Here is a 27,947-nt window from a genome sequence, read left to right as displayed (position 1 = left end):
TTAAAAGTTAACATTTTTATTTTTATTTCAATCGAGGGAAAGTTTACCAAAGCAAAAATCTTTTGCTTAAAATCTTCCAAAGCACTCCAGTCCTTCCTGTTCTGGATAACATTCTGTAATGCTTCTGTAGGAAGCTTTTACATTCTGTAAATGCTTCCTACAGTTCTAAAAAGCAGCAACATACCATTAAAATCCAACATGTTTTGGAGTCAACAGAAGGAAGAATAATTCACAATAGCACTTAGAGCAGCAGTTGATTTCTGGAAATGGGTCAGGTCATAAGATTAGACCCCCACCTGTGTACTCCATACGCTAGGCAGAAGACAGAAAACAAACCACAAGTCAACATTTTAAAATTTAAACAGAGACTGAGCAAGAGAACATTAAAAACTATTGGACTAGATCAGGGTTCCTAAAAATCACCTAATAAAAAGAGCCATGCTGAATCAGGCCAATGCCCATCAAGTCCAGCATTCTGTGTCACACAGTGGCCCACCAATTGTACATGGGGATCTTGAGCAGAAAGAGAAGGCAAAACTCTCCCTTTCCCCTGACACCCAACAAATGGTACTCAAGGGAATCCTGCCTGCCTCAACCAACATAGAGGCAGCACATGGCCATCCATTTCAATAACCACTTGGCATCCATGAAATTGTCTAACCCTGCCTTGAAGCTATCAAGGCTGACAGCTGTCACAACCTCTTCTGGAAGTGAATTCCATAAACCAATGACCCTCTGGGTGAAGAAATATTTCCCTTTATTTGTTCTCACTTTCCTACCTATGAGCTTTAGGAAGTGCCCCCTTGTCCTAGTATTTTGTGATAGAGAAAAGAATTTTTCTCTATCCAACTTTCCTACCCCATGCATGATTTTATACACTTCGATCAAGTCACCCCCTAAACGCCGTCTTTCAAGGCTGAAGAGACCAAGGTGTTGCAACCTGGTTTCACAAGGGAGGTGCTCCATTTCCTTTATAATTCTTGTTGCCCTTTTTTGCACCTTTTCTAGTTCCATTATATCCTTTTTGAGTTGAGGTGACCAGAACTGTACACAGGAGAACTGTACACATCTAATAGGAGATGATCCAAGGGAGAGGTGGGAAGATAATTCTTCATGCTCTTTGCACTTACCTCTGGTGGTTCAATAAAAGCCAGCCAGTCAGAAGCATGAGTTGGTAGTAGCCCCATTGACTGGCACTTGTAAACTGCCAAGGCCAATCCTAACAGGTTGCCAATTAAATATACCAGTCCCTGAAGAAACTTCTGACTTGAGCTTTCAAGTAACTTGAAGGCTGCGAGGACAATAGAAAAGAAATTAAGGTACCACTGTGGACGTGAAAGGCTAGAGAGTGCACAGTCTGGCTGACAGTGCTGGAGAGAAAAACCTGATTGGGGCTGTGGCTGCCAATTGAATCACCTTTCCAGAAATTAGGTTAAGAAAGAGATTGGGGAATCTGTTATTAAAATTGGAGATTAAGCTGCTTTGCAAACTTCGTGCTTTGTCCTAAAGGCAACCCTGAAGCCAAGCACAAATCTGGATATGGATCTTAATCAGAGGGATCTGACCCTAGCAATCCTCTTTTTCTTATAAGCCTCTAGAATAGATAGAAATATAGAAGATTGATGGCAGAAAAAGACCTCATGGTCCATCTAGTCTACCCTTATACTATTTCCTGTATTTTATCTTAGGATGGATATATGTTTATCCCAGGCATGTTTACATTCAGTTACTGTGGATTTACTGTCTCATTTTATACACTTCTCTGTCAGCTATACTTCCAGACTCTTTATACCTCCTAAAGGCAGACTTTTTTCTTTGACTATAGCCCTTACATCATTACTAAACCACAGCGGTTTCTTCTTCCTTTTACCTTTAGTTATTTGCCTTACATACAGTCTAGTGCAAGGGTCCCCAAACTTGGCACCTTTAAGACTTGCGGACTTCAACTCCCAGAGTTGAAGTCCGCAAGTCTTAAAGGTGCCAAGTTTGAAGACCTCTGGTCTAGTGACTTTTAAGATGTTTTTTTTTTAATACAGTCCACTGGGCGCTTGCTCCTGCCTTTTTAACCCTGCCCTTTAATTCATTATTTAAATATTCCCCCATTTTATTGAAATTTGTTTTTCTGAAATCCAATACTTTGGTTGTAGTACGGAGAGGGGCGGCATACAAATCTAATAAATAATAAAAGTATAGGATTGCTCACAGTTTTTACATCAAACCACAAACAGAGGTGATCACTGCAACCTAAGTTTTCTCCCAGCTTAACCTCTGAAACCCAGTTCCCATTCGTAAAAACTAAATCTAGAATATTCTCCCCTCTAGTTGGTGTCTTAACCAGATGTTCCAAATCCAACTAGCAAATATTCCTCCTTCACATGTTCCTGACTGCCTTGGTTTACAACATAACATAATGCAGCATTTATGTATTTGTAGCATATGTAAACTGCCCATTCAACAGAGTCCCTGTATTCCCATTTTAAAGAAGAGAAAGCACTTCCATGTATCTTGTTTTGAAAATTATTCAAGACTATTACATCCACCACCACTACCACCACCACCAAAAATTGGAATAACAGCCCCACAAAGTAGAAAATAGACGTGGGATAAAAGGCTTTGGATGGTAATACAAAGAGACTTACTAGCAGAGATGGACATTAGTGCTTGGATGGGTCTCCAGGCCATCATACAGACCATCATGGTGGGGAAGATAGAGATTGTATTCCCTGCCATGTACATGATGAATAGGTTCATGGGGATTTGCTTCAAGGGACCAAGAGCAATATCCCAGCAGCGCTAAAACGTTTAAGGAGGAAAAAATAGATAGAATTCAATAAGCGAAGTCCATATAGTTTCAACATTAAGAAAACTAAGATCATGGCTTCCGGAACTCTCAATTCCTGGCAAATAGATGAGGAAGAAATGGAGGCAGTGACATATTTTATTTTCCTGGGCTCCAAGATCACCGCAGATGGGGACTGCAGTCAAGATATTAACTGGGCAGGAAAGCGATGGCAAATCTAGACAGCATAATAAAAAGCAGAGACATCACCCTGCCAACAAAAGTGCGTATAGTCAAGGCTATAGTTTTCACAGTTGCAATGTATGACTATGAAACTTGGACCATAAGGAAGGCTGAGTGGCCTTTGGATAATGGTGCTGGAGGAGACTCCTGCAAGCCCCTTGGACTGCAGGTGATCAAACCAGGCAGCCCTAGAGGAGATCAACCCTGACTGCTCTTTTGTAGGCCAGATCCTGAAGATGAAACTCAAATGCTTTGGCCACCTAATGAGAAGGAAGGACTCGCCGAAGAAGAGTCTAATGCTGGGAACATTGAGAGCAAAAGAAGGGGACAACAGAGAACAAATGGAGTCTCTGAAGCAGTAGGCATGAGCTTAAATGGACTCCAGAGGATGATAAGAGGACAGGAAGGCCTGGAGGAACGTTGTCCATGGGGTCACAATGGGTCGGACACGACTTTGCAACTAGCAACAACATAGAGTCTAGTTCTACATTTCGAACAGCTACAGCATTTTTAATAATCGGTTCTTCCTCTCCAGGACATTACCTTTTCAACCAGGATGCGATCTGACTCCTGAACACTTGTGTCCGGCACCTGCTTATCTGAATAGCCTATGGGGTACAGAGTGTCTCCTTGGCTGCTGCCACGGTCACTTCGGCCTCTGGCAAAGAAAAGAAACCCCTCATCCAAATGCACATGCCCAACATTTGCAAATTGCATATGTAGGGAGACGCAAGTCTCTTCCTAAGTACTTACCTACTACCACTGCCTGGACCGCTCAATTCAATGGCCCATTTGAAACGTCTTCCACGATTGGTCACCAATCCCCCTCCGGTGCTCATTGCTGCCTGTAAAAAGAGGTAATGCACACTCCAAATAAGATCCTCAATTACATTTTAAGGAAGTGAGCAGCCTGACCCTTTTGGCCACATGTCCCAGAATCATGAAGAAATCACAAGCTTTTGCATCATTGCCTCCATTCAATTCAACAGATATACAGCGTTCCCTCGATTTTTGCGGGGGATGCGTTCGGAGACCGCCCGCGAAAGTCGAATTTCCGCAAAGTAGAGATGCGGAAGTAAATACACTATTTTTTGGCTATGAACAGTATCCCAAGCCTTCCCTTAACACTTTAAACCCCTAAATTACAATTTTCCATTCCCTTAGCAACCATTTAGATTATTACTCACCATGTTTATTTATTAAAGTTTATTTTAAAAAATGTTTTTTAAAGGCAGACAAAAGTTTGGCAATGACATATGACATCATCGGGCGGGAAAAACCGTGGTATAGGGGGGGAAACCGCAAAGTATTTTTTAATTAAGATTTTTGAAAAACCGTGGTATAGACGTTCCGCGAAGTTCGAACCCGCGAAAATCGGGGAAACACTGTAATAACATCTCTAGCCACAAGGCTAATATTGCATTGGAACCTCGGAACCAGGCCTAGGAAGCTCTTGATTTTATAATTACCAGAGCATCCAAGCAGCTGTCTATTCAAACAAACTCTTGTGCATAGCAGTATCACCAATATTTTTTCTAAACCCAAAGCTAATCACCCTCCCTAGAATAACAAATTTGGAAGGGACCTTTGAGGTCTTCTAGTCCAACCCCATGCTCAGACAGGAAACCCTAGGCCAGTGATGGTGAATCTATGGCACGGGTGACACAGGTGGCACGCGGAGCCATATCTACTGGCATGCGAACCATTGCCCTAGCTCAGCAGCTGATTGTCGTCTTCCACGGAGGCTCTGGGAGGGCATTTTTTGCTTCCAGAGGGCTTCCAGGGGAGTGGGGGAGGGTATTTTTCCCCTTCCCAGGCTTCAGGGAAGCCTCTGGAGCCTGGGGAGGGTGAAAAATGGGCCTACCGGGCCCAGCAGAAGTTGGGAAACGGTCTGTTTCTGGCATCCAGAGGGCTTCCAGTGGGGCAGGGGAGGCAATTTTCGCTCCCCACCCCAGCATTGAATTAGGGTGGTGGGCATTCACGCAGGTGTGATAGTGCGTGCACATACATTTCCGGCACCCGAAGGAAAAATGGTTCGCCATCACTGGTATAAGCACTAGTATTCTTGCTAAAAATTTGGATCCTATTCTCTGCTTCAAATTCTGTCATTCTTTTAAAGAATTAATACATAGAAGGAACATGGTGATATGTGAATTACAACACTGAAATACCACAATTTAATATTTGCATCAGATATCAGAACAGAAATACACTAATGGACGCTTTGTAAGAGTACATTATCCTAATTTGTTTTGGACACCACCAGAATGGAATTATGCAACTTCAAAGTACTGAACTATGGTTTTCCCCCTCCCCCCCCCCCCTTTTAGTAGGAAGTCCTGTGGAATCTTACATTTTAATTTGCCATCCCATTAATGGCAAAAACATTTTGACACCAGTCCCACAGAAATCGTAAGCTACAGAAATGCAGAAGCAGGGACTATCAAATCCATCAAGATTTACACCAGAGGTGACCAGAGCAAAAATCAAACTCTTTATTATGCGGCTTTACAGCTACTTCTCTATGCACAATGATGGAACAAAGAAGCTTTCAAAATTTACTTTAGGTGGAGATAGGTCTCAGAGCATCTAGAGTGGGCCAACGCTGCTTGCTTACTCGCTGTTTCTCTCTGTGTGTGTCTCTCCCTCTCACTAGGTTTAGTACGGTCCACGCTGCACTTCCATAAGCTTCGGGAAAACGGGGAAAACAACGCTACAACGACGCAGCGCCGGACGCGAGGTTCCAAAAAAACACACCGTTCTTCCTACCCACTTCCTTTCCCCAGCAGGTGGCGCAAGCGCGCCAAGTCTAGCGTACACCTCTTAAAGATGGCTTCCGAGGCTTTCTAGCCCACCGGAAAGATGGCGGACCGCTCCGGCTCGATGGTATACCATCGAAAACGGCGAGGAGGAAAGACGTCCTCCAAACTCCCGGGCACGCCTTCCTTTATTCCTTGGGTAGACCTTCGGTCCCGGGGCTGCTCTCTATGGTGGCCGCCTAAGCTGCTTTGACCGCCGAGGCTTCCAGTGACGCTTGCGCGAGAATTCGGCTCGGCTCCCCTTTTTCGACGCCTCCGCCCCTACTTTGGAGCAGGTCAGTCGAACCTCCCGGATTCTAGCCCCGTAAAGGCGCTGCGGAGCATCGTTCCGATTGGGGTTTGTACCCAACAGGCTGGGTGGGAAGATGGGCTACAGCTCCTTTGTTTGCCCGCAACCCCGCAAGGGGCTACGCGCTGCCTACGTGTAAATAGGTCTTGTCACTCAAAGTTGCTGCACAACGTTTTTAACCATGTGAAAACTTAGGATGGATAATATGTTTATCTCAGGCATGTTTAAATTCAATTACTGTGGATTTACCAACCACGTCTGCTGGAAGTTTGTTCCAAGCATGTTTGTTCCAAAACTGTCCGAGCCTAATAATAATAATAAATAATAATAATAATAATAATAATAATAATAATAATAATACAACCAAACTTGTGGTTGAGTGGGTGACAAGTAAAAGTCAGGCAGTTTTCCCCAACTTGCTGCTTTCCAATGAATTTCCAGAACTGTACTATATGGATAATCCTAGACTTAAACAGTTCATTTAGTGTTCTGAAAAAAGTGAGTTATAACCACTAGCGGGTTGCTACTGGTACAGGTAAGGATGCCGCACTGGTAGCGAAAGTTGAGCTGTGCACACAGTTTTGCTTATCCTGCGTGCGCCTGAGTGTGTCCCAGCAAAATTTTGCTTCTGCCCATGCACAGGAGGCAAAATCTCACAAAGGGACGCATGTATGTGTGAGATTTCGGCAAAATCTCGCCGGGACACTCAGGCATGCGCAGAAGAAGTGAATCTGTGTGCACATTGCACTGGTAGTGGCGGTAGCTCCTGGTCATGAACATTTTTCACCTTTCTGACTGTTGCAGCATTTCCCCCCCATGGTCACGTGATTTACATTCAGGTGCTTATGTTAAAGGGTTAAATAAGGTCCAGGAGGGAAGTGTTTTTAATAGGAAAGTGAACACAAGAACAAGGGGACACAATCTGAAGTTAGTTAAACATGCCTGGGATAAACATATATCCATCCTAAGATAAAATACAGAAAATAGTATAAGGGCAGACTAGATGGATCATGAGGTCTTTTTCTGCTGTCAGTCTTCTATGTTTCTATGCTTGACAATCGGTTCATATTTATGACGGGTTACAATGTCCCGAGGTTATGTGATTTCCCCTTTTGTGACCTTCTGACAAGCAAAGTCAATGGGGAAGCCAGATTCACTTAACAACCGTGTCACTAACAACTGCATAGATTCACTTAGCAAATGTGGCGAGAATGGAGCAAAACTCCCTGAACAAATTTCTCATTTAGCAACATAAATGCTGGGCTCAATTGTGGCCGCAAGTTGAGGATTTGCTTGTAGTGTAACGCCATTATACTCAGTCAGTGGGAAGCAAGGGACATATCTGGAGGGTATGGTTAGGAGATCACTTGCTTGGATTCTTTAACACAGGGTTGTCAAACCCCTGTTGAATGAGGCCTTGAACATCAACTTCTCCAGTTGCCATTACTTGTTTCCCCAGTTATTCCAGTTGTCATTACTTCTTTCACCAGTTACTCCAGTTGCCATTACTACCTTTCCCCAGCATAATGTCTTTGGAGATTATACACTGCGCAAAAAAATAAACGGAACACTCAAGAACACATCCTAGATCTGAATGAATGAAATATTCACATTGAATACTTTGTTCTGTACAATGTGCACAGCAGCATTGATTGTCAACCAGTGTTGCTTTCTAAGTGGACAGTTTGATTTCACAGAAGTTTGATTTACTTGGAGTTATATTCTGTTGTTTAAGTGTTCCCTTTATTTTTTTGAGCAGTATAGTTGAACATATTAATGCATTCCCCTGCTGCTACAATTGACTGAATGTTTGGTCTAGGAGATTGTAGGAGAGTAATGCTTTTTTTTTTTTAACCATTCTCTGTCAGTTCAAAAAATGAAATAAATATTCTAGATACATCAGCTTTCTCTTCTGGGGAAGCAAGGGCAAATGTGTAATTTTCCTAGAGAGAACTTGCCCTGTTTAGCTAGTCCTGCAAATTGTCTGATCCATTTAATGTATTCGTTCAATTGAAGGTTTTGCTGAGTTGAATTACAACAGGCAGTTTGTATTTTTGAATATTCTTTTATTTAAATAAAAACAATTTCCTTTCAAGTAGAAAGATAAAGAGTTGGGGGAAAAAGTCTGATATAGGGGTGGTGGTGTCTTTTTCTACCAGAAAGTTTCTGAGGGAGCAGTATTCATTCCATTTGGAGTGCGATAGGCTCTGGAATGAACTGCCATTTACTGTAAATCTACTGAACCTAGCGTTAAGAATGTATGAATTAGACTTCTGACAGAGTTAGATCTATTCTTGTTTCATTGGGTTAATAAAAAATGCTTCCTTCCTTCCAGGATGGCTGCTTTCATACATAAAAGTAATATTTCACAAAAGTTTACACTAGTGTAGAAGGATTTGAATTATGTATGCTTCATGTTTCTGCTTTTTATATGCTGGTTGTCAAAAAGTCATCCTGTCAACTTTACACAATTCACAATTGTAGAGCACAGAGGCTAGAATATACTTCAAGTTAAATAAGCATAGATGGTATTGTAGCTTTTGAATTAAATGAGAATTTTTCTCAGTTAAGTCTACCATCATCTATCTGGCCAGGGATCGTAAGAATTTTAAATACTGAAAACTTGTATAAAGTCCTTAGCGAGAATATGAAAGATCTGACATTAAAAGTGATTTGGATGAGAAGGGTAATTTATGCAAGCTGATGAAATGTTGTATTTCCATTTAATAGGATGGAAAAAAGGAAAATTTTAATAAAATCCAGTGTGGCTGCCCCCAACCTCCTGAGAACATTACATTCTCTCTATGAATGTGGACATTTTTGTGATGTTACAGTGTACACAGGCCAACTGGGCATCCAACAAGAATTTTACGTCCACAAAGCTGTTTTAGCAGCTTCTAGCAATTACTTTAAAAGCCTTTTTCTCAATAATGAAATGAATAACGTCAAAAGCTGCACGGTGATCCTCCAGGATATTCACGCTGAAGAATTTGTCTCATTCCTGAAGTTTGTCTACACTGCAGAGTTGGAAATTGAAGTGGACAAACTGCACCAGATGAAGGAGGTCGCTAAGAGATTTGAATGCCAAGATCTGCTTGAAATTTTTGAAGAAATGAAGATGGTAGGTGGAGACTTGGAGCCAAGTGTTAATTTGAAAAAGCTCAAAGGTATTAGATTACCTGAGAATCAAACAGAATTTGGAGGAGAAAAGGCACAGCGTGATTTATCTCATGTTTTGACTGCTGCCCTGATGAAGAAGAATCATTTGAGGAAAAGAATGAACCATTCAAAACCAGCCACCAGCTTTGATGATATTAAAATTAAATGTGTAAACGCTAATGAAGATAGGATTACGAGTTGTGATTCGCAAGATGAGTCAGCAATGACATCCGAGCATATCGGTGAGACTGACTGCCTTTCAATAAATGAGGAGGACTTGAAGGAAGCCCACGTGGCTTTAAGCAGGACATTGCCTGACCAAAACGATGAAAGTTGTTTGACGCTTCCTAAGGCCAAACCCAAGAAATCAACCTGCAATATACCAAAAGCCTTGCCAAGATCATGTGCCGGTGACAAATCTAATCAGGTATTCCATTTTGCCCAGCAGTACCAATCTCATATTGATCTGGAGCATAGCGCAAGCTTGGGAGTTAAGTATAGTTGCAATATATGTAGCCAACTCTTTCCCAATTGTCACAGTCTAAGACAACATAGGCTCACTGTCCACAACCGACAAAGGAGCTTCACTTGTTTGCTGTGTGAGAAAAGGTTTCAAGACCAGAAGGATATTGATACTCATATGCACACAGTGCATGAAAAGAAGAAGCATCCTCAACAATGCCCCTACTGTGAGAAAGTCATCAGCTCCAAGTATGGCCTGAGAATTCACATACGAACCCACACAGGAGAGAAGCCTTATAAATGTCAATGCTGCCCAGCCAGTTTTGCTCAGAGGTCCGCCTTTAATACTCACGTAAGGTAAATCGTTTGGTTTTTTTAAATACATAACAGGCAAGACAACAGTACCAAAGAGAAGTTTATTTTATTTTATTTTATTGGATTTGTATGCCGCCCCTCTCCGTAGACTCCGGGCGGCTAACAACAGTGGTAAACAGCATACGACAATCCAATATAAACAGTTAAAAACCCCTATTGTAAAACCAACATACATACAGACATACCATGCATAAAATTGTAAAGGTCTAGGGGGAAAGGGTATCTCAATTCCCCCATGCCTGGCGGCAGAGGTGGGTTTTAAGAAGCTTACGAAAGGCAAGGAGGGTGGGAGCAATTCTAATCTCTGGGGGGAGTTGGTTCCAGAGGGCCGGGCCGCCACAGAGAAGGGTCTTCCCCTGGGTCCCGCCAAGCGACATTGTTTAGTTGACGGGACCCGGAGAAGACCCACTCTGTGGGACCTAACTGGTCTCTGGGATTCGTGCAGCAGAAGGCGATCCCTGAGATAGTCTGGTCCGGTGCCATGAAGGGCTTGGCTTGTGAGCGTTTAGCTTTTGATGTGGTAATAGAGTTCCTACACTAGGATTGGTCATAGTGGAACTGGTGCGGTTTTGGTTTACTGTGGGGTTTTTTGGATATAAATGTTATTAAAAATTGACAATATAAAAATGAACCCAAAGTAATAAAGTTACTTAGAAAGAATGACTAAGGAAGTAAAGAAAAGTATTAGGAAGCAAAGAAAGAGAAAAGAAAAAATTTAAAAAGAAATAGAAAAGCCTTCCACTTTTTTCTGCAGCATATATACCGTATTTTTGGAGTATAAGTCGCACTGGAGCATAAGACGAATTTTAGTTTTGGGGGAGGAAAACAAGGAAAAAAGCTTCTGCCTCTCAGCAATTTGCCTCCCAGCAAACAGTACAGATGATATACATTATTATTATTATTTATTATTATTATTATTTAGGTTGCAGTGACCATCTATGTTTGTGGTTTGATGTAAAAACTCATTGTGAGCAATCCTATAATGCAACCAAAGTATTGGATTTCAGAAAAACAAATTTTAATGCAATGGGAGAATATTTAGATAATGAATTAAAGGGGAGGGATAAAATGGCAGGAGCGAGCATCCAGTGGACTGTATTAAAAAAGGCCATCTTAAAAGCCACTGGACTGTATGTAAGACAAATAACTAAAGGTAAAAGGAAGAAGAAACCGCTATGGTTTAGCAATGATGTAAGGGCTATAGTCAATGAAAAAAAGGCTGCCTATAGGAGGTATAAAGAGTCTGGAAGTATAGCTGATAGGGAGGTATATAAAATGAGACAGAAGGAGGCGAAACAGATAATATATGCTGCTAAAGCCTCAAAAGAAGAAGAAATTGCCAAATCTGTAAAGAAGGGGGATAAAACCTTCTTCAGATATATTAATGATAAGAAGAAGAAAAACTGCGGCATCACGAAGCTTAGTACCGGGAATAATACATGCATTAATGGGAATAAGGAGATCGCTGACCATTTCAATAGCTACTTCTGTTCAGTTTTCTCAAAAGACACCTTACAAAATAATACTACAGAGGGATATAGCATTGCTTCCAGCTGTACGGATTCAGCTCCAGTGATCTTAGAAGCCGATGTCTTAGAAGAACTTGAACGATTAAAGATAAATAAGGCAATGGGTCCAGATGGCATCCACCCCAGAGTTCTTAAAGAACTCAGATCTGTCATTGCTACCCCCCTGACTGATTTGTTTAACCAATCCTTGTTAACAGGAGAAGTTCCTGAGGATTGGAGAATGGCCAGTGTTGTGCCTATTCACAAGAAGGGCAGTAGAGAAGAAGCTGGTAACTACAGGCCAGTTAGCTTGACATCAGTTGTAGTTAAAATGATGGAGACTCTACTCAAAAAGAGGATAAATCAGCACCTAAAAAACAATAACTTATTAGACCCAAATCAGCATGGCTTTACTGAAGGCAAATCATGTCAGACTAATCTCATTGATTTCTTTGACTATGTCACAAAGGTGTTGGATGAAGGTGGTGCCGTGGATATTGCCTACCTGGACTTCAGCAAAGCCTTTGATACGGTTCCACATAAAGAGCTGATAGATAAATTAGTGAAGATTGGACTTAATCCCTGGATAGTTCAATGGATTTGCAGCTGGCTGAAGCATAGACATCAGAGAGTTATTGTTAATGGCGAGTATTCTGAGCAGAGTCAGGTTACAAGCGGTGTGCCACAAGGATCTGTTCTGGGTCCTATTCTTTTTAATATATTTGTGAGTGACATAGGGGAAGGTTTGGTAGGGAAGGTTTGCCTATTTGCCGATGACTCTAAAGTGTGCAATAGGGTTGATATTCCTGGAGGCGTCTGTAATATGGTAAATGATTTAGCTTTACTAGATAAATGGTCTAAGCAATGGAAACTGCAGTTTAATGTTTCCAAATGTAAAATAATGCATTTGGGGAAAAGGAATCCTCAATCTGAGTATTGTATTGGCAGTTCAGTGTTGGCAAATACTTCAAAAGAAAAGGATTTAGGGGTAGTGATTTCTGACAGTCTCAAAATGGGTGAACAGTGCAGTCAGGCGGTAGGGAAAGCAAGTAGGATGCTTGGCTGCATAGCTAGAGGCATAACAAGCAGGAAGAGGGAGATTATGATCCCACTATATAGAATGATGGTGAGACCACATCTGGAATACTGTGTTCAATTCTGGAGACCTCACCTACAAAAAGATATTGACAAAATTGAACGGGTCCAAAGACGGGCTACAAGAATGGTGGAAGGTCTTAAGCATAAAACGTATCAGGAAAGACTTAATGAACTCAATCTGTATAGTCTGGAGGACAGAAGGAAAAGGGGGGACATGATCGAAACATTTAAATATATTAAAGGGTTAAATAAGGTCCAGGAGGGAAGTGTTTTTAATAGGAAAGTGAACACAAGAACAAGGGGACACAATCTGAAGTTAGTTGGGGGAAAGATCAAAAGCAACATGAGAAAATATTATTTTACTGAAAGAGTAGTAGATCCTTGGAACAAACTTCCAGCAGATGTGGTAGATAAATCCACAGTAACTGAATTTAAACATGCCTGGGATAAACATATATCCATCCTAAGATAAAATACAGAAAATAGTATAAGGGCAGACTAGATGGACCATGAGGTCTTTTTCTGCCGTCAGACTTCTATGTTTCTATGTTTCTATTATTTGGATTTGTATGCCGCCCCCTCTGCTGTGTATTTCTGTGCATGTGTGTCTGACCCACAGAAATAGCAAAGAATTGGAGAAATGTACATTATGGCAGTATATTAATGCCAGAAAGTTTTATTAAATGTAGTCACACTAACTCCTCCCAATTATTTAACTAGATCTATTCCAAACTTCCGGCTTTCCGGAAGTATACATTCTCTGCTATTTATCTTCTCTTAGTTGAGCTATTAAATCAAAGTCTTGTGGGGGGTTTTGTGATCTCAAAAAGATTTAACCCACCACAAGGAGTATTATCTCTGTTGCAGAAACAAAATCTCTTTCCATCTATAATTATTTTCCAAAGTGATTAAGAAGTGGGGGACTGGGGGATGGAGAAAGCATGTAATGTCCATTTGGCTCCACTGTAATTAGGAGCTTAGATGGAGGTCCAGGTCTCTCAGAAGTTCAACTCTTGACTTGAATGTTTTAAAAAAAACCTTCCAGTTTTTGCAGTACAGTGATACCTCTATTTAAGAATGCCTCAACTTAAGAACTTTTCTAGATAAGAATCGGGTGTTCAAGATTTTTTTGCCTCTTCTTAAGAACCATTTTCTAAAGAACCCGAGTGCGGAAAAATTTCCAAGGAAATTTTAGAGCAGCACATAGGCCCGGCCAGTTTCTTGCTGTTTCCCCTTTAATCCTGACCATCTCGGGCTTTTCTGGGCTGTCAGAGGAGCCTTTCGGTGGCGCTTAAGGAGGCTTTGCCAGCGCCCAGAGAAAAGAAATGCTCCCTTTGCTCTGGGCAGCGACTGTCCTCCTCCTCTTCCTCCTCCTCCTCCCACTCAAATTCCGAGCTTTCCTAATGGGTTTGCACACATTATTTGCTTTTACATTGATTCCTATAGGAAAAATTGCTTCTACTTACAAACTTTTCTACTTAAGAACCTGGCCACGGAACGAATTAAGTTCTTAAGTAGAGGTACCACTGTATCTCAGAAGAAATGGAGCACATGTGTTTTAATCACTAAATCTTCATTTAATCCAAGAAGATTGCAGTGACCGGAATCTATTCTCAACTGTCCCAGCTGGCATTTATTCATCTGTGATGGTTCTGGAGAGTATCAACCTGCCATTAATTCCCACCAGAAGTCCAGTTTTGGTTTCCACTGTGGACAGAATCCAGTCAATGTGGCTTCTGTGCCATGTTATGTGACAGAGAGGGGCAACCTATGTGATAGGTGTAGATCCTGGAAACTCCATTTGTAATTTTCAGAGCGGCCTGAGTGAATGGGGCTAAAGATTTTGAGAGCTTGGGACAAAGAAAATTCTTGGGCTAAAATCAGTCTGATGCCAGTGTTCCCGCTAATTTTTTTTTGGGGGGGGGGGGCGGAAAAGTATAGTGTCTGAGCGGCAGTCCCTTCGGGACTGGGCGGCACAGAAATAATAAATAAACAAACAAACAAACAAATAAGAAACCCACCCTGTTTTGCCTCAGAGAATTTCAAAATAAAATACTGTACTGTGTGTCTATAACAGTGAGCTCATAATAGGGCAACTCTATCAACATCAAAATGCCACTTAAATAGTTGAGCTAGTTTCAAACTAGATTTTGATTTTCTTTCTCTGTTCCTTACTCCCGTTCTTTTTCTTTCTCTTTTCCTTCCTCTCTTTTTTCTATCTGTTTCTCTCTCTTCCTCTCTTCCTCTCTCTCTCCTTCCCTCTCACTCTTTCCCTCTCGGCTTCTGGGCAGGTTTGGAAAACTCTGAGTTGATTATGATTTTTAAGTGAGCGATTGCTCACTGCTCAGCTTAGAGGGAACTATGCTGATGGCTCTCATTTGGGAAGATATTATGTGCAAATGGCTTTTAAAAGTTCCTGTAAGTATCAAAGCACCATTTCCTTATCTATAAATTCTTTTTTCTCCAATAGGAAGGTACATGAATCCAAGAAAGGTGAGAAATGCGTTCCAACATACTGGGCAATTGTTCCATCAGCAGAAAAGGTAGATGTGAAAGATAATAGAATCAACAGGAGTAACAAAACACAACTCAAGGTGCCAAATAATGATCTGCCAAAGAAAAGACTTAGCAAAGCTGCTCGGGCACCTGAGGGAGAATCTAGTAGATCTCTTCCAGAGGAAGCTCAATCTGACAACCAATCAAACAAGAAGCTGGAAGGAAGTACTGAAAATAATACTAAAAAGGGAAAAACTGATAGAGAAGAGACTGTGGAAGGGAAAAGAAAGGAAGAAAGAGTTTGTGAGGTAAGTGCATGCAGCGATAAAGACAATGAGGCCTTCTCTTCCGATGATAATCACAACGACGACTCAAATGATTATGATACAGAAGACCCCGAATGGGACCCTGAAAGGGAGACAGATTGCAAAGCTGACAAAAACAAGGCTGTCCCAACCTCTGCTTACATCATCACTTGTACCAAATGCACCGAGAAGTTTCCGTCACGGAAGAAATACGTCCTCCACTGCAAAGAAGTCCATGATTCTTCGCCCGGGAAAGCGTATCAGTGTGACGTTTGTAGCAAATCCTTTGCAAGTCGCAACAGCTGGAAAGAGCACCGAGCCTGCGTTCACACCGAAGACCGGAAGTTTGCCTGCACCCTGTGCGACGCCACTTTTAAAAGGAAGAGGGATGTGAGGACTCACACTATGAGGAAGCACGAAGGCCGAGTGAAGAGGCCCCTCTGCTCCGTCTGTGGGAAAATCCTGAGCTCCAGAACAGCCCTGGTCTTCCACATGAGGACTCACACAGGGGAGAAACCATATCACTGTGGCATTTGTGGCTCAAGGTTTGCCCAGCCGTCACAGCTCAAGATTCATACCAGGTCAGTTTTGACTACCTCTTCCTTCTCCCGAAATGTTGTGTTTAAAAATATTTATTATATAAATAGAATGTTTCCTTTTTTTTAAAAAAAAGGCAGAGCCTTAAAATACCGTATTTTTCACTCTATAAGACGCACCTGCTGATAAGACGCACCTAGATTTTAGAGGAGGAAAATAGAAAAAAAATATTTTGAGCCAAAAAGGGGAGAGGAAGAGAGGAAGGAGTGAAAGAAGGGAGTGAGGGAGGGAAGAAGGGAGGAAGGGAGGAAGGAAAAGGAAAGCAAGAAATGGAGGGAGGAAAGGAAGGAAAGAAAGAAAGAAAGAAAGGGGGAAGGGACAGGAACAGAGGAAGGAAGCAAGGAAACTTATGAAAGGGGAGAGTAAGAGAGGAAGGACTGAAGGGAGGGAGGGAAGAAGGTAGGAAGGAGAAAGAAAAGAAGAAATAGAGGAAGGGAAGGTAAAAGAGAGAAAGAAAAAGAGCAAGAAAGAAAGCAAGAAAGAGAGAAAGAAAGAAAATGAAAGAGAAATAAAAATAGAGAGGGGGAATGAAAGAAATGGAATGAGGGAAGGAAGGAGAGAAAGAAAGCAAGAGAAAGAAAAAAGAATGAAAGAGCAAGAGAGCAAGAGAGAAAAAGAAAGAAGGAAAGAAAGAAAGAAAGAAAGAAAGAAAGAAAGAAAGAAAGGCAACTTCAAAGAAAGGCTCACTGAGCATCTCTCACTCTCTCTCTCTTTCTATCCCTCTTTCTTTCTTTCTCTTCCTTTCTCTCTCTCCTCTTTCTTTATCTCCTCTCTCTCCCTCCCTCTCTCTTTCTCTCCCCCCTCTCTCCCCCTTTCCCTCTCTCTTTCTCTCTCTCTCTTGCTATCTCTCCCCCCTCTCCCTCTCTCTCCCCCCTCTCCCTCTCTCTTTCTCTCTCTCCCTCTCTTGCTATCTCTCCCCCCTCTCCCACTCTCTTTCTCCCTCTCCCTCTCTTTCTCTCTCTCCCCCTCTCTCTTTCTCTCTCTCTCCCCCTCTTTCTCTCTCTTCTTCTCACTTTCTCTCTCTTGTTTCCTTTCTGTCTGGGCAGATGGCTGCCTTCTGCCTTGGGGCGCGATTCGCCCCCTCTCCTCCGCCGCCGCCGCCTTCTGCCTTGGGGCGCGATCCGCCCCCTCTCCTCCTCCGCCGCTTCCTGCCTTGGGCGAGCAATCCCGGAGTCCGGGACTGTGTGGCTTTGCGCCACGAAGAGGAAACGGCTCCGGCAGCAGGGAAAAGTCGGCCGTTTTCTCTTCATGGCGTAAAGCCACCCTGTCCCGGACTGCCGGATTGCTCACCCAAGGCAGAAGGCGGCGGCGGAGGAGGAGAGGGGGCGAATCGCGCCCCAAGGCAGAAGGCGGCGGCGGAGGAGGAGAGGGGGCGAATCGCGCCCCAAGGCAGAAGGCAGCGACGTTGGAGAGGGGGCAGATTGCGCCCCAAGGCAGGAGGAGGCAGCAGAGGAGAGGAGGCAGATCGCGGCCAAACGCAGGAGGTGGCAGAGGAGGCGGTTCGGGCGGGCAATAGGGCAGCGTGGAGAAGCCAGGGGCGCATTTGGCCGGAGGCACCGTGGGGAGGCAGGGGCGGCCGCGGCTCCCTTTACTCCTATTGCCACACCTCCCCGCCCCCGCCCACCTCCCCGCGGGCTGGCAGGGGGATGGGGAGCACGCGCCCATGGAAAAGGGCGCTCGGGTGTATTTGGGGGTGCACGCCTGCTCACGGGCGTAGCTTACGGGGAACGGTGGGCCAGGCAGCAGCTAGCCAGCCAGCCGGCGGGATGGCGCTTCCGAATTCGCAGCCTCCCCCCCCCCCTCCCTGCCTGCATCTTCGCTCCATAAGACGAGGCTGATTTTTCATCCTACTTTGGGAGGAAAAAAACTGCGTCTTATGGAGCGAAAAATACGGTAGGTTACTTGCACATGGCCCTTATTAAACTGAATCTGAACCGGAACAGCAATTCTTTCCCCGTTTTCATAGAATACTATAATGCTCAAAAAAATAAAGGGAACAGTCAAAGAACACATCCTAGATCTGAATGAAAGAAACATTCTCATTGAATGCTTTGTTCTGTACAAAGTTGAATGTGCACAACAGCGGGTGGAATTGATTGTCAATCAGTGGACAGTTTGATTTCACAGAAGTTTGATTTACTTGGAGTTTTATTGTGTTGTTTAAGTGTCCCCTTTATTTTTTTGAGCAGTTTCCTTGAGTTGTTGACTTTTCTTTTCTATTTTTCTATTACTTCTCATGAGCTCTTAAAACAGGAGTGTCAAACTCAATTTCATTGAGGCCGCATTAGGGCTATGGCTGACTGTGGTTGACTTTAGGGGGAGACGCGTGACTGGGTGGGTGTCACCAACTTGGTGGGCATGGCTAGCTAGATGCCACTCACTGGGCGTGGCTGACTGGGGGGGCGTGGCCAGCTTGATGCCACTCCTAAAATTGCTGGCATATTTCCGAAGCCACACTAGCCCCATGTTTCCTCTTTGTATTGAGTAGACTGGGCTGAACCGACGCAGCCCGGCCTGTTAAATTTTCCAGCATGGACCCGCAGGCTGGATCCAATCTGGCCCGTGGGGCATTGTGTTTGACACCCCTGTGACTTAAAACATGACTCTTTATCAATCAAGGAATTCGGTTCCAGCATTACATTTACCTTCATTTTGCCCTAGTCAAGAGAGTTACATGATGAAGAAGTATATTTACTATAGACCTGGATATGTCTGCTGCAAAGTTACTGTCTAATTGTAATTTTTAATACGATAGAAGGCTAAGTTATTAAATACATAGAGGACAGTGAAATAAACTTTGTGGATTTAATTAGAATTATATTTCACTACAATAAAATATAGTTCTGTTTTAATTTAATATAACTTAAAATGGAATGAAATGAACTTTTGGGGTTTTTTTGGGGTTTGCTCCAACCAAAGTTTCCCAATCATCAGTTTAAAAGTCCTTAAATGCCTCTGGGAGGAAAAAAGGGAGGGGGGATTATTTTCTCCAAATTGTTAAGTGGAGGCAGCTTCTTTGTATCAAGTTGCTTTCTTGCATAATTTGGGTTTGTAGTATAAGGTCTTGATGAACTCCTTGCAAAATTTGCAGCGAAATTTGGTTTTAAACAGCTTGGACAGCATTTCCATATTCTTTTGAATGCAGGTCACACACAGGTGAGAAGCCATATATCTGTGAGGAGTGTGGAGCATCTTTTGCTGATAAAGGCAAGCTCAATGGCCATAAGAGGACACATACAGGTAAGGCTTAAATTAATTTTCTGAAAAAGCCCAAATTTACTTACAAAGAAGGGATTCCATATTCTTTTTTAATGAGAAGAAAATCTGTGTAGTACAGAGGTGGGGTTCAGCAGGTTCTGGCCAATTCTGGAGAACCAGTGGTGGAAATTTTGAGTAGTTTGGAGAACTGGTAAATACTACCTCTAACTGGCCCCGCCACCATCCATTCTCTGAGTCCCAGCTGATTGGGAAGAAATTGGAGATTTTGCAGTATCCTTCTCCTGCCAAGCCCACCAAGTCACGCCAAGCTCACCAAGCCACGTCCACATAAGAACATAAGAAGAGCCATGCTGAATCAGGCCAAAGCCCATCGAGTCTGGCATTCTGTGTCACACAGTGGCCCACCAATTGTCCTTGGGGATCTTGAGCTGAAAGAGAAGGCAAGACCCTCCCTTTCCCCTGACCCCCAACAAATGGTACTCAAGGGAATCCTGCCTGGCTCAACCAATATAGAGGCGGCACATGGACATCCATTTCAATAACCACTGATACACTTGGCATCCATGAATCTGTCTAATCCTGCCTTGAAGCTATCAAGGCTGACAGCTGTCACAACCTCTTCTAGAAGTGAATTCCATAAACCAACGACCCTCTGGGTGAAGAAATATTTCCCTTGATTTGTCCTCACTTTCTTACCTATGAGCTTTAAGGAGTGCCCCCTCGTCCGTCCCCCCATAGAATCAATAGTAAAAAAGAATTGAGTCCCACCATTGGTACAGCAGTAATCTATCTTGATTCAAGCAATTCAATCTGTTGTCCGAGAGCCACACAGAGAATAATCTGGGACTGATTGCATATTCCTGGTTTCCTGCGGTTTGTTGCAGTGGGAAAACAGTTCCTCATTGGAAAGTTTTGGGTTTGGGGTTGGGGTTTTTTTTTTGCCAACTAGCTGCTCCTGACAAGGTTCCCTACAGTTCCAAAAATCTTCATATAATGTAGGCAAGGGTTGGAGGTTGCCCACTCGGTCCTGCAATTTCAAGCTGTTAAACACTGCGACTGCATGCTGTTAGTCCAACAGCCTGCTGCATTGCAGAGATCCTTCAGGGGGAAAAAGGAATGCTTAACTCTTAAAAGATGCTGAACGTCATCTTTTCTTTTTGCAGAATTTTAGGAGAAATGGAGGAGTAAGCTTAAGCACCCTCTGTCCATCGCATGCTTTTGTTTTACTGAAAGAATCATTTGCCAACAAAAAAAAAGGTTTTCGGATGACATTTATTCAGTGTAATAGAAGAAAAAGAAAAAAGAAGAGAGTAGTAGTCCTTGCTTACTGACAGCCCTTGTTTAATGACCATTTTTAGTTACATACTGCAAAGGAAAAAAAAGCTTTGCAACCAATTCTTACATTTGTGACCATTGCAAGTGTCCCATTATGTGATCTTACCTTGCAATTGGCTTTTATAAAACAGGCTTTTCTAAAATTTTAAGTCGTGTTTTGTGGTGTTTTGCTTAACAACCATAGCGATTCACTTTAACAACTGAAGAAGTGAGATGATAAAGCTATTGCGGTTCTGCTATGCTTAGTTTAGTGACCATGACCATAGAGCTTAGCAACAGAGTTACCAATTATCACTGCTAAGTGAGAACCACAGGTAGTTGTTGACTTATAACCATAATTGAGCCCAGAATTATAGTTGTAAATCATGCCAGTTATTAAACAGCTCATCATGTGTCTGCATCTTTTTTTTTATTTGCATGGTTGTTAGTCCTTAGTTCGTAAATGAAAATTGCTGGAAATTGCCGTTAGAACTTCAAATCTGTATCATAAGTAGATTTTTCAGGATCTGTCATGGCTTTGAATGGTTGCTAAGTGACCAATTGAATGTCAAGGGCAACTTAGAAACATAGAAGACTGACGGCAGAAAAAGACCTCATGGTCAATCTAGTCTGCCCTTATACTATTTCTTGTATTTTATCTTACAATGGATATATGTTTATCCCAGGCATGTTTAAATTCAGTTACTGTGGATTTACCAACCACATCTGCTGGAAGTTTGTTCTAAGGATCTACTACTCTTTCAGTAAAATAATATTTTCTCGTGTTCCTTTTGATCTTTCCCCCAACTAACTTCAGATTGTGTCCCCTTGTTCTTGTGTTCACTTGTATAATATGCAGGTATATAATGTTACAAATAAGCCCCTGGGCATGTGGGATTCAGCAAGCTGACAATTTTCAGATTCTTCATGGCTTCACAAGATTTCTCACTATTATGAACAGTAAAATCCATTATTTCCGAAAGGTTTTTAATAATCACAGGGACGGAAAAGAGAGATATATTAAGAAAAGCTTCGGAAAACATTATTTTGAAAATCTCCGATGGGTGATCCCCATTTTGAATGATCCTGCATTGGAAGTGAAATACTCATTCAATTATCCTTTTTCTGTCTTCTGTATAATGTTGCTTGCCATAAAAGAAAATATAGCAATGGCTACAGTAGATACATGTGTATGATGTATTCATGTATTTCCTTTACAGGAGAACGCCTCTTCAGATGTGATGTGTGTGGGAAACATTTTTCTACCAATGAATATTTAAAATGCCACAAGCGTTGTCACATGGGAGCTAAGCCGTACAAGTGCGGTGTGTGTGGGAAAACCTTTGGATTGAGAGCTTCATTAGCCCAACATAATAAAGTTCATGCAGGTATGGAAGGAATGGGGTATTGAAGAGATGGATATGCAAAACAGGTTTCTGGGGTTTGATGTTCAGAGTTACCATAAATCCTATATGTGTATCATGGCATCGGGCCAGATTACCTCCGGGACCGCCTTCTGCCACACGAATCCCAGTGACCAGTTAGGTCCCACATAGTGGGCCTTCTCCGGGTCTCGTCAACTAAACAATGTTGTTTGGCGGGACCCAGGGGAAGAGCCTTCTCTGTGGCGGCCCCGGCCCTCTGGAACCAACTCCCCCCCAGAGATTAGAATAGCCCCCACCCTCCTTACCTTTCGTAAGCTCCTCAAAACCCACCTCTGCCGTCAGACATGGGGGAACTGAGATATTCTCTCCCCCTAGGCTTCTACAATTTATGCATGGTATGTTTGTATGTATGATTGGTTTTATAACAAGGGTTTTTAGCTGTTTTAGTATTGGATTTTTACATGCTGTTTTTATCACTGTTGTTAGCCGCCCCGAGTCCACGGAAGGGGGTGGCATACAAATCAAATCAAATAAATAAATGTAAGAAAATAGGATCCCCATAGTTTTTCTCTTTCTTTAAAAAATAATGACTTTCTGTTCATTAATTGCACTTAAAATAATTTAGCTTGCAAGCCAAACACCTATACATCCATGCAGAGGTGGCGCAGTGGTTAGAATTCAATATTTCAGGCTAATTCTACTGACCGCTGGCAGTTTGATTCTCATCGGCTCAAAGTTGACTCAGCCTTCCTTCCTTCCGAGGTGGGTAAAGTGAGGACCCAGATTGTTGAGGGCAATATGCTGATTCCGTAAACTGCTTGGAGAGGGCTGTGAAGTGGTATATATAAGTCTTAAGTGCTATTGCTAAATGCTGTGCCAGTCCAATATACAGTAGTACCTCTAGATACGAGCAGCTCCACATGCGAGTATTCCAAGTTACGAGCCACGACGGGAGTGAAATTTCTGTTCCAGACCCGAGCTCAAATTCGGGATACGAGCCGAGCTTCCACTAGGTGGCGCAAGAATCCTTGCTTCTGGTTATCTCCACGGGGAAAAATAAAGTCTAAAGCCATTTGTTCCAGATACGAGTTGATCGACATACGAGCTCCGTTCTGGAATGAATTAAACTCGTATCTAGAGGTACTACTGTATTTGCAAGCATGATCTAGCGTGTCTTCACGTCTGCAGGTCACAAAGGTCAAAAAACAAGCTAGACATGTTTTCAAAAGTGACATTAGGATTGGAAATAAACTAACATTGGTTTATATCTTCATATTCATTTTCTTTCCAGAGACTCCTCCTTATTTCTGTGAGCAGTGTGGAAAGACCTTTACTCAGCAAGGAGCCCTAAGACGTCACCAGCGTATTCACACTGGGGAAAAACCATACAAATGCAGGGCTTGTGAGAGAACCTTCACAGATATGTCTACTCTGAGGAGACATGTATTGGTGCGTTCAGTGGTTTGTGCTAGAAATTTTGTCTGCAGGAATAGGTCGGTTTATGTCCTGAGCGCATTAAATAGTTCTCTTACTGAGGTTTTTTTTAAAAAAGCCGTGCATGGCATTGCAGTCATCTTTCATTCTTCTGTCACTTTGTGCATTGTAGCACAGCTGCTGGGATAGGGAGCCAAAAGCAAAGGCAGCTCTGCACGGGCAGAGAAAGTCCCAGTGATTTCTGCCCTGTTTCCTTATAATACAACTCTATGATGCAGGAGGACTACACAACTTTGAAAGACGAAGAGCCAGCAACACCCACACAGTTTGTGGTTTCAAAGCAGTTTTGAAGTTACTTTGGGTTAGATCAATATTTTTCAAACTTAGCAACTTTAAGAAGTTTGGATTTCATATTGTATGGTGGCTGGGGAATTCTACGATTTGGTCTATAAATCCTAAAGTTCCACATGTCTTAAAGGTGATTGTTAGACAATTCAAAGTAGGAGAGAAAACTCTGTTGGAAGGATAATATACTTCTCTTATTGTAGCTAAATAAAAAATGTAAAGTCACTGAACTATGAATGCTTTTTTAAAAAAATCAACAAGCTAATAAATAAGAAACTGGTCCAGATTTATTTTTTAAAAAATTAATGACTCTATTTATGGAGGGTTTTGAAAACTATGTTTTTATGTTTGACAAATCAAATGAGACCTTGAATAATGAAGTATTTCTTTTTTCTTCTGTCATAGGTCCATGATCGGAATGCTCATTGGAGAAGTTTCTTAATAGATCTTACTATCAAAAAGGATCATAACTGGTCCAAAATAGAGACTTCGTCTCCTGTTGGTATGGAAGAGAATTCTACAGTTTTGTCTGATTGCCAAGAGAAAGGCTACACATCAGAAAACACAAATGTAGAAAAAGTAGAAGAGATACCAGGCAGTAGTAAAGTGAAAGAATCGGAACCTACCCTTATGCTTTTATAGCTATCAACAATTACAGTTCAATATGTCTATAAACTTCTCGTATTGGTTCAATTTTTTCCCTGTATAAGAAGATTCTCCAAATGCCTGTAGGATCCACAAATGGAATCAGATATGGAATGTTTTCTAAGTGAGCTCTTTGAGGACCAGACAGATATTCAGTAATAAACAAATTCTATCAAATTGCCTGCAATCAAACAACTATGGGCTATACTGATGGCCATGCGCAGGTCAGAGAATGTTCATCCTTGTTTTAAAGGAAAGACAATGGCCAAAGTTGAGAAGGGTAATAGTTAGTGGACATGATTAAATATAAATGTGTAAACATACAAAACATCCACCTCCATCAACAGGGATGTATGGCATTCATGTAAATTATTGTAAATATGTATGGTATTCATGTGAGCTTTGGAAATGTGGATTGGGTGTACATTATATTACTGTTTCTAGATATCACTTCCTGCAACTATTGGACCACATAATCAACTTTGTGTAGTTTATAGAGTGCGAAGATCCCTGAGTTCAATTCCCACTGGAATTGCCCACATCTGAAGAATTTCAATGTATAAAATAAGGCATATGCTCTCTCCTTGTGGTGAATGTAACATTTAGAGTAGCAAATCTCAAACCCTTTGGTCACAAGACCACTTTATGCCAGGGGTCTCCAACTCCTGGTCCGTGTACTAGCACTGGTCCGCAGCATACCAGAAACTGGTCCACGCAAACAAGTGAAGCCTCATCCACAGGATGCAGGCAACACAAGAAACTATGTCCCCCTCTGATCCACAGAACCAGTCCTTGATGCCCACAAGGTTGGAGGGGGTTCTGCTTTACGCCTTTACAAATGATTTGAAAATACAAAGAATAGGATATAAAGTGAGGAGTAGTCATTGATGAAGTGAGGCTTTTGATGTAGAGTAGATATTTGAGAAAAGGCAGGATCTTGACGTTCACAGAATGTCAGGGAATATCGCTGTTCAATTTCCATTCCAGGAGCTGGAGGAAAACTGATCAAATCATGTTTTATTGGCATTTGGGAAATATTGTATAGAGCAGTGATTTTCAACCTTTTTTGAGCCGCGGCACATTTTTTACATTTACAAAACCATGGGGCACATTTGGGGGGGGGGGGGCGCTAAAAAAAGTTTGGACAAAAAAATTCTCTCTCTTCCTCCCTTTCGCTCTATTTCTCTCTCCCTCTTTCTCTCCCTTCCTCTTTTTTGCTCTCTTTCTCTCTCCCTCCCTATCTCCCTCTATGTCTTTCTCTCTCCCACCTTCCCTCCGTCCCTCTCTTTCTTTCTTGCTCTCTCTCTTGCTTTCTTTCTCTCTTGTTCTCTTTCTCTCTTGCTTTCTTTCTCTCTCTCTCTTTCTTTCTTTCTCTCTCTCTTGCTTTCTTTCTCTCTTGTTATCTTTCTCTTGCTTTCTTTCTCTCTCTTGCTTGATTTCTCTCTTGTTTTCTTTCTCTCTTGCTCTTTCTCTCTCTCTTTCTCTTGCTTTCTTTCTCTTGTTTTCTTTCTCTCTCTGAGCTTCGCGGCACACCTGACCATGTCTCGCGGCACACTGGTTGAAAAACACTGGTATAGAGTACCATCAGCAGTAAACTCGTTAGCATATCAGATAGCTGCCCAGATTAGTGATTAGTGATATCTGAGCAGCAATCAACCAGTTTTGGATGGATAAAATAATCTTTATTAGAAATTCTTATTCAGATACCACTACCTAATTAGTATTATGTTGTACACACTCAAGATTTTGGGGATATTATAATGCAATGAATAACAAGCAAAATTCTCTTCAAAAGAAGCATCTTGTAAAATAGGGGATGATCTGTTATCATGCTTAGACTTAAATACATATTAAATAAAAATGTTAAACTGCTCATTTAAATACTTTTTTGTTTCTTAGTGCAATATTACTATGTACATAGTGCAATAATAAAGGCAAATCCATCAACTTCACTACATTTATTTATTAACTTTTACTTGTACATAATAACAATGCAAACCTGTATCCAATAGTAGAAAACTTACATAGTTCCAGGTTAAATTGTTGAATCCAGCTTCTCTAAGCCTGCTTCTCTTCCTGCAGATGATTTATTAACAGTCTACGTAACATCAGTGAATGGGGAAGATTAGTTCATTGACTGTTTACATACAGTAGTTTGCTCTAGCAGCCTTGGTGAAATATTATCTAAAATTCAAGGTAATAAACAGAGGAAGAGAAGCAGAAAAAAGTAATCTGACCTACCGGTATTCTATTACAGAAGTATAAGCTTTTATAAGAAGGTAATTCTTAAACTATATGTGTAAATGATACTGTCTTTTGGGTACATTGTAGAATTACATAGTCAGCGATTGTCTAATATTAATGTTGCCTGAGAGGAAAGGATTAGGAAAAAGTGTGCATAGAAGCAATTGAAGGACATAAAAGTTCCAGTTATAAATTAATAAGACCTATGTTGGAAAATAGAGTGCTGGAATGAAAAGAGAACAAGGTCATGAAAGCTTCTGAAGATAAGACTAAGGCATGTTTTGCTGGATTTGGGAGACAAGAAGCTCATGCAAAGATTTAAGAAGAAGCAGCAGCAGCTGATTAAAGCAAGATAAGTTAGTATTTACGAAGTGCTGAATAAATAAGAGAAGCGAGACAAAGAGAAAAATAGTTTCAGAGCAAGCATTCTGTAGAACTGTAAGAACTCTTAAAGACCACCCAGATTGAAAGAATGAATACATTTTGGGGGGGGGGATTTCCTTATAGTTATACTTATGTAATTGGAGCACCTTTAGATAGTAGAGTTGTCACATACAGAAGAAAAATGGGAAAACTGATAATAATTGAAGGGTGGTTCACCCCCACCCCCCCGACATTTAAAGTGTTTTATATAACTAATACTATTCAGCAATAGTTATATAAGTAGATTTATATAAATTGAGAACTGGAATCCAATCATTTGTTTCTTTCTGATCTCTATTTTTCCAGATATTGCTTTTAGGGCTGCTGTATTACCTATAAATGCATGCAATTGTGAAAAAAAGGCACTAAATTTGGTGCATCTCAGGAAACTATTGCACATACCATTACTTTGCATTGTAAACAAATTGAGGGAGTTGCTTCATATTCATAATATTAGACCATGGGCCTCCAAACTCGGTCACTTTAAGACTTGTGGAATTCAACTCCCAGAATTCTGGGAGTTGAAGTCGAAAATCTTAAAGTGGCCGAGTTTGGAGACCCCTGTGTTAGACTCTTGTTTAAGCTTGCTGATATTCTACCTTTGAGTTAGGTTATTTGCATTCCCATGAAGACAGGTGAAGCCATTAAACAGTTGCTGCCTCTCTTGTTTGAAGAGTTATTGTAATTTTTTTACAAGGTTTATTACTTTTACGCTGCTTACAAAGCACACCAACAAAGTTTACTACTTTGTGACTTAGCAGAGATATACATATGTTAAACTCAGGTTAACAAAATACATGCAATGAAC

General features: G+C 41.7%; 2 protein-coding genes across 3 annotated transcripts; one reads left to right on the top strand and one right to left on the bottom strand.

Moving 5' to 3' along the window:
* LOC139156727 (ER membrane protein complex subunit 4) lies at positions 1 to 6,285 on the bottom strand. 2 transcript variants are annotated; one of them, XM_070732697.1, is made up of 6 exons: positions 5,640 to 6,285; positions 3,776 to 3,867; positions 3,566 to 3,680; positions 2,640 to 2,793; positions 1,131 to 1,291; positions 1 to 312 (listed from the first exon to the last, which is right to left on the bottom strand). In XM_070732697.1, the coding sequence occupies exons 2-6, from the start codon at positions 3,859 to 3,861 to the stop codon at positions 277 to 279; spliced, it is 552 nt and encodes a 183-aa protein (XP_070588798.1). In that variant the 5' UTR covers positions 3,862 to 3,867; positions 5,640 to 6,285; the 3' UTR covers positions 1 to 276. The 2 variants fall into 2 exon arrangements, with proteins under 2 accessions (XP_070588798.1, XP_070588797.1); XM_070732696.1 differs by having other exon boundaries at positions 5,585 to 6,083.
* LOC139156726 (GDNF-inducible zinc finger protein 1-like) lies at positions 5,876 to 26,353 on the top strand. The gene is made up of 7 exons (XM_070732695.1): positions 5,876 to 6,116; positions 8,861 to 10,108; positions 15,203 to 16,114; positions 19,276 to 19,370; positions 21,884 to 22,051; positions 23,340 to 23,497; positions 24,233 to 26,353. The coding sequence occupies exons 2-7, from the start codon at positions 8,862 to 8,864 to the stop codon at positions 24,467 to 24,469; spliced, it is 2,817 nt and encodes a 938-aa protein (XP_070588796.1). The 5' UTR covers positions 5,876 to 6,116; position 8,861; the 3' UTR covers positions 24,470 to 26,353.
* Positions 26,354 to 27,947: the final 1,594 nt, after the last annotated feature.

The sequence above is a fragment of the Erythrolamprus reginae genome, chromosome 1 (assembly GCF_031021105.1).
Source record: "Erythrolamprus reginae isolate rEryReg1 chromosome 1, rEryReg1.hap1, whole genome shotgun sequence".
NCBI lineage: Eukaryota > Metazoa > Chordata > Lepidosauria > Squamata > Dipsadidae > Erythrolamprus > Erythrolamprus reginae.
Note: the sequence above shows the minus strand (reverse complement) of the source record. Positions and strands in the feature narration are given on the sequence as shown.